This window comes from Zalophus californianus, chromosome 5 (assembly GCF_009762305.2).
Source record: "Zalophus californianus isolate mZalCal1 chromosome 5, mZalCal1.pri.v2, whole genome shotgun sequence".
NCBI classification, from domain to species: Eukaryota; Metazoa; Chordata; class Mammalia; order Carnivora; family Otariidae; genus Zalophus; species Zalophus californianus.
The window spans coordinates 125,695,189-125,712,136 of NC_045599.1; the positions used below are offsets into that span (position 1 = coordinate 125,695,189).

Below are 16,948 nucleotides of genomic sequence, written 5' to 3' on the forward strand. Positions count from 1 at the left end.
TTCATAGGTGAGAAGAGATGGTGGGGGTGGTGGGGGTGAGGGAGGTGGGGGTAGAGGGGTGGGTGTCTAGGCACATTTGCAAGTTGGTGTATGGCAGGAGGAACGTCAGACAGCCATGTACAGAGGGGCTCTGTAGGGCAAGGAAAAGTTCCTCAAGTTCTGCATGCAGAGAATTCTATAACATCTGAAAAGCGCATCTCACTCTAGAGACACTTGAAGAGGTCACAGTCATTGTTAAAGACCTGTGTTCTATCTAAGGAACATGAAAGGGGTGTGTCTTCCAATGAGTGACATTTCAAGGTCAATGAAACACAGCAGTGGTCATGGCTTTTTTCTCCCCCAAGATACAAATTGGGAGTTGAGATCAAGAAATTTGAAAAATCCAACTAAGGCTTTTCTCTTACTTCTTGAGACATAACTTTGAGAAAATGTTTTGATAGATTTTGTGGCATAAATACAATGGAATATAAAATAGCCACTAAAATTCTTGTTAGAATATTTTTATGGTCTAATTATTTATGATAAAATGTTAAATGAAAATATAACACAAAATGGGACTATTTCTTGAGTAGAGTTATGTAAAAAAATTATATACACATGGAAGGCAATCTGGAAGAATATACCAAACATTATTAGAGGGGCAGAATGATTTCAACACAGTCATACCAGTGTGTGTGTACATACATACATATATATATATATGCATATATATGTATATTATATATGTCATGTTTCAGTAAAAATATTCTTTGAAAAAATTTTAAATTGCAATTAGACATTGGAGGGTACCGAGTGTGCTGCTGGGAAGAGAGAGCACATAAACAATGGTGCCCTGGGCGGGTGGGGGGCGGGCAGTGTGCAAGGCATGGTCCTGGGCTGGCAGTTCCCCCACTCCCACCAGGAGGACCTCCGTCAGCACTCTGGATGAGCTCAGCTGGACCAAGGGTAGGGGACTACATAATTTTGTCATTTGTCACCTGTGGTCATCAGCCAAGCCCTGTGGGAAAAGAGTATGTGTCCAGGCTCTGACCCAACATCCTAAAGGCTTGCAGGCAGGCTGACCTCACTAGAAGGCAGCAGAAAATGGGTAGAGGGCTTTTCACTGCTTGAGGTACTCATGGTGAAGACAACACTCTCAGGAGAGACAAATGTCCCACGTGTCACAGCAGAGAAACATTACAGCTTTGCCTTTGTCCATCAAAGTGGAAATGAAAGAGAAGCAAGCAGGCAAGTTAGCTAAAGCAACAATCCATAACATCGACCATTGATGACAAATCTGTATCAGGCACATATTTTGTGTCAGGCATTTTCTAGGCACAGGATCATCCCATAAATGATCAGTGTTCTGTGGTCCTCTTCTTCCAGGATCAGAATAATACCATCTGGTGTGATTCCTAGTTATCTTCCTGCCACAATAGCATTACAGTGCCTACCACATGGGAGGCAATCAAAAAATACTTTTGAATGACTGACTAAATAATGCCTTGAATAATTTATTAATGAGGCTGGCCTTGTATTCTCTCTCAGTGTCTAAGGGGAAGGCATGGTGGCCACCTCCTTACCATGATGCTGCTCCTGCTTACCAGGCCCTGCCTCCAGGCTTGGCCCAGAGAAGATGAGGCTTCTGGATCAGAGGCCTTACACCATCTCCACTGGGAAAGCCTGCTGTGCTGAGGGTGGAACTTTCCTCCTCCACTCCCTGTCCTTCCTGGCAAAGTTAGCATAGATATTTTTATTTAGACATTGGTTGGTGTTCTATAGTTTCAAACACAAGACCCAAGCAAGTCTCCTATACTTTCATGTGGCCATCAATAGAGCTTTTCAAAAATATTGCTGTTTTGTTGCTGTTGTTATTGTTAAGATTTTAGGGTTGTTTTGGTAGCATAATCTAACTGATCCAGACACATATGGATCACATAGCATAATCTAACTGATTTATGTACATAAATATGTGTATGTATATATAAATATATACACTATTTTTGTATGTATGTATATTATACATATTAGTGTGTGTGTGTGTGTATACACTATTTACTATCAGCTAGTAAATTTTTTTACTAAATTTTTTTAATTAATTTTTTTTCTTACTATCCACTGAATCTAAACTATCCCTTTTGCCTGGTCATTATTTACCTCTGCTTAGACACAAATACCACCACAAGGATCAGACTCTCCTTCTAAATGGCAAGAGCAATAACATGTGTCTACCCAGATTTCTAATCAACTAACATACATCACACATTTAGCTCATCTTAGGGCTCACCATAGCCTTTTAGAACTCAAAGGCAGTTATAGTTTTTGTGCTTATTTGCATTTCTTTTGCATCCTCCACATAATATGTTCTTAAGATTCATGTGAATTCCAGTGGTGCTGGGAAAATTGGACAGCCACATGCAGAAGAATGAAACTGGATCATTTCCTTATATCATACACAAAAATAGACTCAAAATGGATGAAAGACCTAAATGTGAGACAAGAATCCATCAGAATCCTAGAGAAGAACACAGGCAGCAACCTCTATGACCTTGGCCACAGCAACTTCTTGCTAGACATATTTCCAAAGGCAAACAAAGGCAAAAATGAACTACTGGAACTTCACCAAGATAAAAAGGTTTTGCACAGCAAAGGAAACAGTCGATAAAACCAAAAGATAACCGACAGAATGGGAGAAGATATTTGCAAATATCTTATCAGATAAAGGGCTAGTATCCAAAATCTATAAAGAACTTATCAAACTCAAGACCCAAAGAACAAATAATCCAATCAAGAAATGGGCAGAAGACATGAACAGACATTTGTGCAAAGAAGACATACAAATGGCCAACAGACACATGAAAAAGGGCTCAACATCACTCAGCATCAGGGAAATACAAATGAAAACCACAATGAGATATGACCTCACACCAGTCAGAATGGCTAAAATTAACAAGTCAGGAAAGGACGGATGTTGGCGAGGATGCAGAGAAAGAGGAAATGTCTCACACTGTTGGTGGGAATCAAAGCTGGTATAGCCACTCTGGAAAATAGTATGGAGGTTCCTCAGAAAGTTGAAAATAGAGCCACCCTATGACCCAGCAGTTGTACTACTAGGGATTTACCCCAAAGATACAAATATAGTGATCCAAAGGGGCACCTGCACCCCAATGTTTATAGCAGCTATGTCCACAATAGCCAAATTATGGAAAGAGTCCAGATGTCCATTGACAGATGAATGGATAAAGAAGATATGGTATATATTTACAATGGAATACTACTCAGCCATCAAAAAATGAAATCTTGTCATTTGCAAAGACATGAATGGAACTAGAGGGTATTATGCTAAGTGAAATAAGTCAATCAGAGAAAGAATTATCATATAATCTCACTCACATGTGGAATTTAAGAAACAAAACAGAGGATCATAAGGGAAGGGAGGGAAAAACAAAACAAGATGAAATCAGAGAGGGAGACAAACCATAAGAGACTCGTAATCATGGGAAACAAACTGAGGGTTGCTGGAGGGCAGGGCGGTGGGGGAATGGGGTAACTGGGTGATAGACATTAAGGAGGGCATGTGATATAATGAGCACTGGGTATACAACTATATATATATACAATATATATACAACTGATGAATCACTGAACTCTTCCTCTGAAACTAATAATACACTACATGTTAATTAAATGAATTTAAATACAAAAATAAATTTTAAAAAATTTAAAAAAGATGGAACAACAACAACAAAAAAGATTCATGTGAATTCCATTCCCTGATTTCTCTTCCTTTTCCCTCCTGGTCTTAAGACATTGGGAGAGCAGTCATTCAGTACATTCAAATTCACTTGTACAGTTAATTCTTAATTATCGAGTATGAGAAGAGGTATGGGTTACCCCATACACAGTGGAATATTATTCAGCCTTAAAGAGGGAAATTCTGCCATTTGTGACCACATGAAGGAACCTGGAGGACATTATGCTAAGTGACATAAGCCAGACAGAGAAAAACAAATACTGCAATCTAACTTTTATGTGGAATCTAAGAAACTCATAGAATTGTGGTTGCCAGGGGCTGAAGGGGAGGGTGAGAGTGACTGTGCATATAAGGGCAAAATCCTGGGAATTGGCAGAGCAACAAGATACAAGGAGTTTGGGGCCCTGACCAGCTGGAGAGGAGCCACCATACCAGCTCCAACTTCTGTGTGACAGAGAAATGTATTTTTATCTAGTGTAACCATTATTACTTTGGGTCTCCATTATAAGCATCTGATTCTATCCTAAAAGGCCTTCAAAGTGATGTGGTAGAAGTTTTCCTGGGGGATAAATATCTTCTACAAGATGTAAAGACTCATAGTTTTAAGAGAATCAATTTCTGGATGCTCAGAATGTCCTAACAATGATGATGATGATGATAATATTTACTCAAATTTAGCAATTAACTATGTTCCAGTGTTCAATACTAATTCATTTAACATATCTTAACTCATACATCTTCTTTCCTAAAATAAATCTGTCTTAGAACATGCTGTGGTTAAAGCTGGTTCCCTCTCTCATTCCCCTCCCACAAATGCCCTTCTCCTGCTTTAAGGAAGAGATGCAACTGTCCATTTCAAATCTTATAATGAGACCTTGTCCTTGAGCTGTGTTTTGCAACCTTTTTCTCATCGTGGTCTCTTAAGGAGACTTTTAGACATTTTTTCCCCCCAATCATTCCCATCATAAAATTTTAATTCCACAGATGTATTCCATATATCTGTTCATGTACTATATGATATCTGTACTTTATACATAAAAAGAGTAAGATCTTTTATCCCTCAGGAACCAATTTTTGCCCCCATCAAGAAGGCATGTCCTAGAATATAAAAACCTGTAGGCCACCAAGGGACTATTTGAAATACTGGTGTTCATGTGAGAAATAAAATGACTCTGATTTCACATTGAATCTTTTGCAACTCATATAATTTCTGAATCTTTGCTTCAAAAAATTCAAGAATGTAACAAGTTGTCAGCTGATAAATCATTATTAGCTCAGAAAGAGTTCAAAGGATTGAATGACATTGCCATAACAAAACCCCTTCCATTTCTATATAATTATTCATATGAATAGATTTATCAGGACTTTCACATATAAAAATGGAATACATTAATATAATGGGACTGAATGCTGGCTCATTCTAAGCTTAAGTATTGTCTATCAACAGAAATGATTAGAATAACTCCTATTCATTTAGAGCTGCACTTCCAATAAAATTCACTTTTTATATTTAATGATTTGTAATATATTTATGTTCGTTTTACCAAACTTACAGTGATAACTAAATTCATAAGATATCTTTCAACTCTTAAGATCTTTCTGGTCATAGGAAATTATAAAGAGCACACTAAATGCTAGAGTTGACATACATCCATATATCTACATCTGAACATATCTCTATAGGTGTACTTATATATAGTAGAGAAAGAAAGTATGATGTAATGGTCAATAAAAGACTATAAGAATAAAAATATAATAGGATAAAATTGTATGGAGGAAGTCAGATGGAAATGTGAGTCCAAAACGAAAATGAATTGCTATAAAATTTCTGACTGTTAAGGACTTGTTCATATATAGTTTATATAAATGAATGGATGATGGTGAATACCAAATTGTAATACCTTCTAGATTCCCTTTAGTACATTTAAAGAGTCATGTAACAGTTCAGTTAAAAATGACAAAGTACCCAATATGCCAGAAAGTACACACTTGGCAATGATTTGAACTCATGATGAAAAATGTTAGATGTCTATTTAGAAATGAGTGAGGTTTCCTGAGATTAAGAGTTGTCATATCAGTGAGATCCTAAGATACATGCCTTTTTCTGATTGACTTAGGGAAAAATGAAGGGGGGGGAAATCGGAGGGGGAGATGAACCATGAGAGACTATGGACTCTGAGAAACAAACTGAGGGTTCTAGAGGGGAGGGGGTGGGGGGATGGGTTAGCCTGGTGTTGGGTATTAAAGAGGGCATGTACTGAATGGAGCACTGGGTGTTATACGCAGACAGTAAATCATGGAACACTACATCAAAAACTAATGATGTATGGTGATTAACATAACATAATAAAATTAAAAAAATAAAAAGAAATGAGTGAGGTTGCTTTAAAGTTTATTTTGAGGGATGCCAAGCAAAACAGGTTGAGGATTACATCCTGTTGCATAAGGTTTGAGTCTGACCAGCAACTCTGGTGATGATACCAAGCCACCAAGAGAGGAGCAGAGGTTGCTCATTCTAGCAACTGAGGGTAAGCTTGAGCTTACACAATGGGCAGGAAATGGTCTTCTGCATGAGGGGCTCGAAGGAGCAGAGTCTGGGGTCAGGTTACTGCCGGCTGTGTGGCGTCCTCCTTTCTTGCTGCCTGAGGTCAAGTGGTGAACAGTAGCCCAAAGCTACAGACTCCAGCCTTCTTCATGCTCTGAAGCCCTCTCCTCCACCAAGGGCCTCCAGCTGCCAGGTGGCTGCCTATCACTAAATTCCCCGGGATTCCCTTGCCCCACTCCAGCTGTTTTCAGCTCTTACTACACTGACCTTCTCTTTCTCTAAAAATGTGGTCCACCTGTCTAGAATCACCTGGAGTGCCCATCAAAGTGCAGGGATTTTGGTCTCACAACAGACCTATTGTATTGGCATCTCTGTGGGTGCGACCTGGGATTCTACATGATTAACTTTTCAGTGTAAGATTTACTTCTTTGCCTCAGTTCCTTTTGTCCGGCAAATGATGGTGAGTTTCTTTGCTTAGGACAGGAATTTGAGGTTGAGAGTTTGGACTTAAAACACTAGCAAATGGAGACATGGATCCAAATGAATTTCAGCCTGCTTTATTCTTGGACGACTAGCAGATACTGGGGACTTCTTGGCTTTAACCTGAAAGAGCAGGAAGAAAAGAATAATGTTCAGAGCAAGATAAAATGCATTTTCAAAAAAAAAGAAAAAAGAAAAAAAAAAGGAACAGGAAAATCACAAAGCAAGCTGTCTTCTAATCTGATTCTTAGGACCATGACATTGGACCAATGTGTAACACTGACAAAAGAGCAGATGGTTTCCAGCACTGTACCTAACGCAGAGTTGGATGCCATCCCAGTTCTGGGGGTTGAATCAGAGTTTGAACTAGACCAACGCAATTATAAGCAGAGGCCAAGAATGGGTGCTCTGTTCTGGGGAAGCTTAGGAAGGAACAGGGTGCTTTGGGGTCTGTATTTAGCAGAGTCAGATTCAAAGCCAGCTGATTCTTGGAGGGAGCCTGAAAGAAAGGCCCCGCGAAGAAGGGAGCTGGGCAGATGGATCCCTTTGATGACACTCAAAGGGGTTTACCTCAAGAGTCTGGTAAAATGGAGCAGGGCAAACTCAGGATCTTTCTCCAATTTTCTACTTTTAAAACCCAGCAACTGTCTCTGAGTTAGAATGTTCAAATTCTCTGATCAGCTACTTAGGCCACGTTTGAAATGGAAGCCATGACCCTTGATTTTTCCTAAGTTTACTACCTGGTGCCTTGTGGCATGGGCCATTAGAGTGATGTTTTCAATTATTTAAAATATTCAGGCAATGCAAAAATGTTTGCTTTGTGCCAGACCCAACAAGCTTGGCTTCCTTCTTGCAGCACAGAGGACTCACCTCTTTGTGCTATTGAGAAGGGAAAAATCAATCCCAGTAGGAGCCCTACAAGAATGGGACAAAAAACTGGAGGAATTTAAAAAAGTTTTTTTGTCGAGCAGTTCCAGCTTTGGGGAGGGTGGAATTCTCAGAAACAACTATTGTCTGGACTACAGAGGAGTCTTAAACTTTTTTGGAGCATTATCATTGCTTCTTTGATTTCACAACACTCTCTTCTCTATTACCACCTTGTTTTTATAATAATTTGGTGAATTAAAATAGTTTATTTTGGGAAATCAGGGAAGAATTTCGTGATGCTTCTGGGGGTGAAATGGAAACCCCTGTGGTCGATAGAACCAGGAATGAGAATTGCTACTCTTCAACTAGAAGTATCTGAGAGTGGTCTCTAAGGGTTCTGAGAGTCTTCAGCCTTGGACCTTTGTAAGGTAATACTTTGGTTTCTAGCACACATAAACAATTTATTTGCAGTCTTTTTTTTTTCCTTTTTTGGTATATCACTTGCATAGGCAACATTTTTTCCGTTTATTATATTGACTTAAGATTGTTTTAACCCACCAAAGCAAATGGGTAGACACAGATATCTGCTGCAATGTTTTATTTTTCTTGTTTGTTATTCATGTCATTCCCTTACTCACTTTAAGAACACTCATTGTTTTTTTCCTATTTGTCCTTGTCAGTCTGAATCACTTTTGCCTTATTAGATCATGCATTCATTTATTCAGTTGACAGATATGTACGGAGCACTATCACGTTCTCAGAAATGGACGAAGCTGAGGATAGAGGCAAATGTGTTTCCTACTCTCCAGAAGCTCCCATTCCACTGGAGTTCTCAACATGTTTCTCTCAGGACCTCTATATAGACCTCCAGGGAGATGACATTCTCCTGCTTCTCTGTCACCGAGGCGTGGTGGGGGCACTTCTTGGCCTCTACTTTTCTATTCTGGCTATTTTTCCAAGGACCAGAGGCAATGCCCTTTGGCCCTTTCCTTTCTCCACCAGGGGAGAGGCTAGAGGCTTCCTCACAGGCTTTTTTACCTGACTTACAGGGGGGCCACGGAAGAAGAGTTCTCCTGGAATGCTTGGAAGCTGATGAAGTACCCTACATAAACAAAAGAGATCATAGTTACCTACCTGGGGGAGATGGAGGTGTCTGACTGCAGCCGAGTAGATAAATCTGTCCTTGGGTGTTTCGCTGCAATCCTGGGGATTATTGAACAAATCTCCCTTCGTGAAAGCAGCTGTAAATCAAAGAACATACGGCCTTCATGACACAAGGGAGATAACTGCATTACCAAAGGGATTTGAAAACATCCAGGCTCAACTCCCAATGTGAGGAGCTCCAGCCAGTCAGCCTGGTGCCACGTGTTTGTGGGTCTGCTGGCTTCAGAGTCGTCACCCTTAGCTTGGCCGTGAGGGAAGGGACTCACTTGGCCGACTTGATGAATGTTTTTCCTTTTTCAGGTGTGGAGAGTTGAGTCTATTATAATGTTCAGCTTGTTGCACACTTTTATCCTTGTCGGTACATGGCCTCTTTCATTTGTTTGGTGTTTGTTTTCTCCTTCTATTCTCATTCTCTACTCCCACTCCTCTTCCTCTGTACGTATTTGTTCTTACAAATTGTATCATGCTTGGTCTGCATGTGTTTTCCTCAGCTTTTAATTATAACCACATCCAAACCTAGTGGAAAGTTGAGTGGCCATGAACATGCCTATACCTGCCACCTAGAATCAAACATTTCCTAACATTTTGCTTGTTTAACTCCATGTAAGTGTTTGAAAGTAAGTTGTAGATATTGTAAGCCACCCCTTCTTCTAAAAATAAGGCCATTCTCCTACAGAAAGAAAATATGATTTCACACCTTATTAATTATATAATTTATTTTTTAAATTTTATTTTATTATGTTAATCACCATACATTACATCATTAGTTTTTGAGGCAGTGTTCCAAGATTCATTGTATAACTGGGTGTTATACACCCAGTGCTCCGTTCAGTACGTGCCCTCTTTAATACCCATCACCAGGGTAACCCATCCCCCACCCCCTCCCCTCTAGAACCCTCAGTTTGTTTCTCAGAGTCCATAGTCTCTCATGGTTCATCTCCCCCTCCGATTTCCTCCCCTTCATTTAATATATCCAGTCTATCTTCAGATTTCCCTAATTACTAAAAATGTTTATATAGTTTTTTTAAAATCAGAATTTGATCAATGTTTACACGTGGTATCTGATTAAATCTTTTTCACCTCTTCTACTCTAGAATGGCCCCCCTCTTTTAAAAATAACATGGACTTTTTGAAGAAATGTGCTCATTTGTCTTGCAGAGTGTCCTCTATTCTGGATTTGTCTGATAGTTTTCTCAAGGTGTTTTATTTGTTCCTTTATGCTTTGTATTTCTTGTCAATGAGAAGTTGGATCTAAAGACTTGATTAGCTTCAGGCTGAAGTTCTGGCAAGCAAACTTCATGGGTGATTTTGTGTGCTTAGTATCGTATCCTGTCAGAGGCTCATAATTTCAAAACAGTCAGCTGTCTGACTATAATGTTAAATTTGATCTCTTGGTTAAAGTGACGACTACCAGATCTTTGCATTGTAAAAGTACAGTTTACCCTTTGCAAATTAACAAGAAATATGTGGGGATGATACTTCGGTGCACTTGCACATCCTGGTCTCCAATAACCTCCCCCTTAATAACGTTAGCATCCATCAGTGATTCTTGTTGGAATAAATTATCTTATTGGCAGTTGTAGAATTGTGATATTCTACTGCTATGATCCTTTCTACACTTATTAGCTGGGATTATTCTATAAAGCAGAGCTTTTCTTCATTGACTGTGGATAAACTCATGTCTACTACTTCATAAAAAGGTAGAGTAAGATATTCAATTATTTCCCTGTAACTATCAGCTCTTGGAGTAATGGGTTAATGTAATAGTCACCTCCAAAGATGAAAAACAAGATTTTTCCTCTTTCTTTTTTTATTTTACTTCATAATTTGAATGTCCTATATATACCTATACCATATAAACCACTGGTTATTATTTATTCAAGATTTTATAACCAATTATAATTATTTTTCTTTTTACTTCTCAAATTTATGTTTTCTGCCAGGACCCTGATTAATAGACAATATATCCTGGACACCACTCTATATCACTACACAGAGGTCATCTTCATTCTCCTATATGGTTCCACAGTACTCCATTATATGGATAGACCATAGTTGACTCACTCTTTGTGGATCAACTTTAACATCTCATCCCTCCACCCCAGGAGTCAGTATGATGAGAATCACTTGCTTTATTTGTTTTCTTTTCTAGTGGGTGACATTGAGCAATGAGGGTCACTTAACCTCTCTGTGCGTCAGGTTTCTCATCTATAAAATGGGGATAATAATGGTACAGACCAATAGTATTGTTGTGGAGATTTAATGAGTTAATATATGTAAAACTCTCAGAATAGTGCCTAATGTATATTAAGTACTCAGTAACTCTTAGCTATTATAATAATAGCAATTATAATTGTCAATTATTATGACTATTATAACCTTCACGTATTCTTATCTGCTTGCTATCAGCCCTGGGCAGTATAAAGATGATCAGAAACTTTGTTTTTTAAGATTTTATTTTTTTAACTTATTTGACAGAGAGAGAGACAGTGAGAGAGGGAACACAAGCAGGGGGAATGGGGGAGGGAGAAGCAGGCTCCTCGCTGAGCAAGGAGCCCAATGCAGGACTCGATCCCGGGACCCTGGGATCATGACCTGAGCCGAAGGCAGACGCTCAATGACTGAGCCACCCAGGCACCCCGTGATGAGCAGAAACTTTTAAGGGGGCAGTGTGGTTTAAAGGAAAGAGCACCGGGCTTGGAGCCCTGAGATCTGGATTCTAGTCCCTGATTTACTTCTAACGGCTTGAGTAATCCTGGAGGAGTCATGAAACTTTCCTGATGTTATCTGCATAAAGAGGGAGCTGGAGAGAGGAGCTTAATTCTCTCCCTGCTCTCTGGTCCGTGTATTTTACTGGATGACTATTTCACACTGGCCAGAGGATGGGAAAATCTTCTGCTCTGAATACTGGGACACCCTCATCTGTCATTTGAATTGACAAGCCCTTGGCTTTCTTCCATTCTGTGGCCTTGTGATGCACCAGAATTAGAATAAAGATTGTTCAAGATCTTTAGTCCTGGGAGGAAAGGAGGGAAGGGGAAAGAGAGGGGAAGAGGGGAGGAGAAGGAGGTGGAGGAGGAGGAGAAAGGAGGACGAGGAGGAGAAGGAGGAGAAATTTAGCTCCTTCTCTTCAGTTTCTTGGCTGTAGAAGAAATATAGACGTGGGAAATTTTTTGTTTCTGCAAATGGGTGCTGTGCCTCTGTACACAATATGGACATCTCCGAGTAAAGTTACTATTACAAAAAAAACCACAGTGAAGTCCTGAGCTTCTTATCTCTAAAAAGGTGCTTTTTGGAAAATGAACGCTTGAGATTTCCTTAACACGCCCCCTGAACATTCCAATCTGTTGGCTGTCCAGTCCCAGCAGTAATAGCAAGGTTTGGGTTAAACTTTTGAACTGCAAGGAATGTCTCAAGGCAGTCATTTTTGTGGTGTGCAGAGCAGTGTGTGACCTCGACCTCTGAAAGCCCAGGCACAGAATTAATGAGAGGTTTCATGGGCCCCTAACAGAACATCTTACCAAGAATGTATTACTCTTGTTTTTGTAGGTTCTCTTGAAACCCTTCAAATTGATGGTGAGATTGAAAACTTCAAAATTTCCTTTAAAAACCTCTGCCCGGGGTGTGTACACTTCTCTATATGTGTGTTATACTTCAAAGAAAATATTGAAAGAAAGAAAGAAAGAAAGAGAGAGAGAGAAAGAAAGGAAGAAAGAAAAGAAAGAAAAGAAAGAGAAAAACAAAAACTCTGCTTAAGTCTTACTTTCTCTAGGATAAAGCTAACATACCCATCATCTTTACCTTTAGCATTTCCCCACTCAGCACTTTACGAAGACTTTACTTGGACCCTGGAATTGACAAACTGTAGTGTAGTGCCAAGAGCTCTCAGTTCAGGGTCAGCATCCCTGTCTCCAGAACTGCTTCTTGATTCTTTCACACAGGAGTTGCCCATTGCCGGGCAAGACCCTGGACCTTGTTACGGCTCCATTCTCTCAGCTACAAGACAGGTGTAATGTGGTTAGTAATGAAATGTGTTGTCATGAAGATTAAATATGATAAGGGATATAAAAATGCTTCATTAACTATAGAAAATGGTAAAATATTTACAATTAAGGTTTATATCTTCCTATTATATTTTTCTGGTCTGTCATGTTATCATCTAGCTTCCTGGGGTCCACCCTCGGCTGCCCACACTTCGTTTTCCACCCAGCAGCCAGAGGGATCCCGTGAATACACCATATCTCTCCTAGGCTCCAGAGGTCCTGTTTCTCTCTCAGCCCTCTCGGCTCCTCACTGCCTCTCTGACTTCAATTCCTACTCTTGCCTCTCTTGCTCATTATCTCCCAACACACCGGGTTTCCTGTGAGTCTCCAAACCTCCAATTCGGTCCTGCTTCTGAACCTTTGCAATTTACTCTCCCAGGAATGTTTTTCTCCCAGACACCCATGGGGCAAACTTTTTCACTTCCTTCAAGTCTTTGCTTTTCAGTGAGGTCTTTTTGGCCATTGTGCTATAGTTGCAACCCCAACCCTTCCTAGCCTCCTTCCTGCTTTATATTTTTACATCGCTTATAAGCCTCTAATACACTATGTAAGTGACTTCTTTATTTTGATTATTTTTTGTCTTTCCCTACAAGACCTAAGCTCCACAAGAGCAAGAATTTGTGTCTGTTTTATTAACTGTTGGATCCCTAACACCTGGAGCACAGCTTGACACATAGTAGGCCTTCAATAAATAGTTGTCTAATGAAGGAATGAAGACAGTTTCAGGCTCACTATTGGACAAAGGATGAAACTGACATTTCGTGATACTTTTCCAGACATTGCTAGTGAAAATGAGCCTTATTGGAAATTCTGTGTGGATTCTGTATCTTCCCCCCAGGATCTTGACCACCTGGAAGATATTTGTATAATCTCTGCATGCCCTAAAATCAAGGAATGCTGTTTCTATTCCGAAGACCTGTGGAGAGGCAGTAAACACAGTGGGGATGTTCTCTGGAGAAACAGAACCTGGACCATACAAGGCAAATTTGACCCGATGCACTAAATCTATTATATGTTATTGTTTCCCCATCCGGGTTTGTAGTATTTTCTTCAGCAGCATGTAATTTGGTTTTGCAGCATCTTAAAAGGTAGAATGATGAGCCCACAGCTTTCCCCAAACTGTGCCAGGGCACACGAGTTCTAGGAAATGCTTACCTGTGCTCAAAAAAGAATAAGAGCCCCATAATTCTGATTCACCTTATATATTTGCATCTTAAAGGCTCTGGGGAGTCACATAGCTTACTATAAATAAAGGATGAGTGCCCTGCTTACTAGTTCTTAATTTATTAGACTAGGGAAAACTTTTTCACTGTATACCTATTAATACCCTACCCCACTCCCAGAGAATATACATGCGTACTAACATTTATGGAGTTTTACTTAATATTTTGTTAAAAGGCCAGGCACTAAAATAACATGTATGCACCAAGTCCATGACATCATGCCAGATTATTTTTGAAATCTAGACAATATTGAATTCTCCAGTATATTCATTTATTTGAAATAACAGAGTAATATTAAAAGACACTACCTATTTTGTGGCCATGATCCAGACCTTTCCAACTTTCATTTCCCACTGATCTCATGACATCTTGTATATGTTTTATTTGGCCACTGAGTGCTGTTCAGTACTCTGCAAGCTTACCTAAGGAAGGAAATCCATGTGTGGAGTATCCGTTATGTTAATAATATATTCTCTGTGGGACTGCAGTTCTTTTTTGATTTTTATCAATGAAGAACTTATGAAGCACTGCTCCTTACTTTATACCAGGAATTCCATTAGATACAATGAAGATAGCAGGGGAACAAGTCGTGACAAGATCATGGAGTTTGCATTCTGGTGTAGCTAGGCAAAGAAAACATGTAAACGAACCCAATAATCAAAGGTTGAGCCAAGGGTTTTTTTTTTTTTTAATCACAATAGACATTTATTTAAAGTAATATATTTGCAGCTCAGATAGTTCTAAATTGTATGCTTCAGGTTTATTCAACTTCTTAAAAATATTTGAGGGTAGCTGCAACCACAGAGTTCAACGCTATCATTATTTCTTTGCCCATTCTTCTCTCTCTTTTCTTTCCCGAGTAACTTCTTTCAGATATGGTTCAAGGTAGAATTTATCCTCCTCATATTTTGTCCACTGCTCTTTAGGCAAGATCTGATGCCTCATGGTCAGGTCCAGTGCTCTCTTAATGCGAAACATCCTGTCGTTATAAAGGTTCTCAGGAAGCCTTCTTATGGCCTCTTTCACCTCATCATTCTCATATATTGTATCATCTCTCATTAACCCTAGTTTATTGAACCCTGCAGCATTGTAGAACCATTTTCGAATACCCTCCAGCCACCAGCTTGATGCTGCAACTGCAGGTCTGCTCGTCATTTTGACCCGAGGCTGCCGAGCCAAGGGTTTTAAAGGAAGAGAGGAGGAGCTGAGGCAGAATAAGGTGTGTGAGAGGGTGTTTCCTATTCGAGATGAGGTGACCAGGAGAGAAGGATGCTCTGAGGTAAGGACATTTAAATTGAGGTATAAAGATGATAAGGAGCTGGCCATGACAAGAAGGGGAAGAAGAACATTTGTTTTAGGCTGAGGGAATGGCATGACTAATGGCTCAGCTACAGGAAGCAACTTGCTAAGAATTGAAGAAGGTCACATGGTTGGCCCATAGTGTTCATGAGAGTCACGAGATGGGGGAAGGGTGGCATCCAGTGGGTATGGGCAAATCACTCAGGGCTTTTGAGGTCATGGATTAGACTTCGAGAAAGCGATATGCTCGAATTTATGTTTCAAGGAAACATAAAGCAGACTATACCCCAATATACTAAAATTTTTGTTAAGTGAACAGTGGACATTTTAGAGTGCTTTTAACTATCTAAAAAAATACAGATCATATATTTCTCCTCTCTATTCCAAACATACAGTATCCTCCAATCCTATGTGAACCACTGGGTCTTGGTGAAATGTTGTTATTCTATTCCGTGTTTTATACGTGAGTCCCCACACCTAGGCTCTCCCTGACACTCTACTTTGAAGAACACTGACAGCCTGGGGCACATGTGAAGATTTTGAGGTCAAAGTCTACCTTCTACAGTCCTGGAGCTTGCTTTGGGGGTTTACCCCCAAATCCCCCAACATCATGACCTTTCCTTCTTCCAAGCCCCCAAATCTTCCTCTGATCTCCATTCCACCCATTCTTGAGCCTAATTCACACAGAGATCCCTGTTAAAATGTTAATAGGTAATGATCATGTTAAATAAAGTGCGTTGAAGTGTGATCCTGACCAAAAGCATTTTCATTTTGAAGACAGTTCTTTAGGGCAGTCTTGGCACCTAAGGCGTAGAGAGAAGAGCCATACGGTAAGTAGGTGGGGCAAGAGGAACTCCTGCTCTGGGTGCTTTTAGAGCATTCCCCATATTAGAAGCACGTATGCAAAATAAACTTATTAAGTCATACATGGGTATCTGTCCCTTAGGATTCTGTGCTCAGTGTTGGCACAGTATGATCCATACCTCTAAACATCCACTCTTGTGACTGACACCATTCAGGCCCCAGGGAAATGCTTTTTACATCTCTCACCTTATGTTCCTGAAATATCGGCGGCTAGGTCTAAAAATTTGTGGGTTATTTTACTACTGAAGTCAGAGATAGACACTACTTTGATATGTAGGAGGGATTTGAGCAATGGAAGAACTGAGGTATGACAAAATAGCTTAATCAGTTTTTCAAATCTCTCCTCTCAGAAAGCATGAATTCAAGAGATGCATCGTTTTCCGGTAGTGCTGAACATCCATTTTCTTGCTCTTCTTCATGCTTCAGTGAGTAGTTCTGGAGGTACTCATGAATTAGCATGATACTTTTAACACTTACAAATGGCAGTTCATCAAATAATTCATGTAACTCTGAAAGTCATATTTATGTCAGTACAGATGTAACATGCATGAAGTATGATGGTGATCCTTTTTGTTGGCTACTAGATGAACCCTGAACTCTGGAAAAGCAAAGCTTTGTTTTTATAAAAAATGTTTAAGAAAATGTATCAAATTCTCACAAATGAAATTTAGAATTTCAGTTTTCTTTGAATAATTTGAATTTCACATGTTGATATTTCAATTATAATTTA

At 39.6% G+C, this 16,948-nt stretch overlaps 1 protein-coding gene across 1 annotated transcript; it reads right to left on the bottom strand.

Moving 5' to 3' along the window:
• Positions 1-14,874: 14,874 nt before the first annotated feature.
• LOC113929909 (cytochrome b-c1 complex subunit 7-like) lies at positions 14,875-15,210 on the bottom strand. The gene has a single exon (XM_035727817.1). It carries the CDS (start codon positions 15,208-15,210, stop codon positions 14,875-14,877), a length of 336 nt encoding a protein of 111 aa, XP_035583710.1.
• Positions 15,211-16,948: the final 1,738 nt, after the last annotated feature.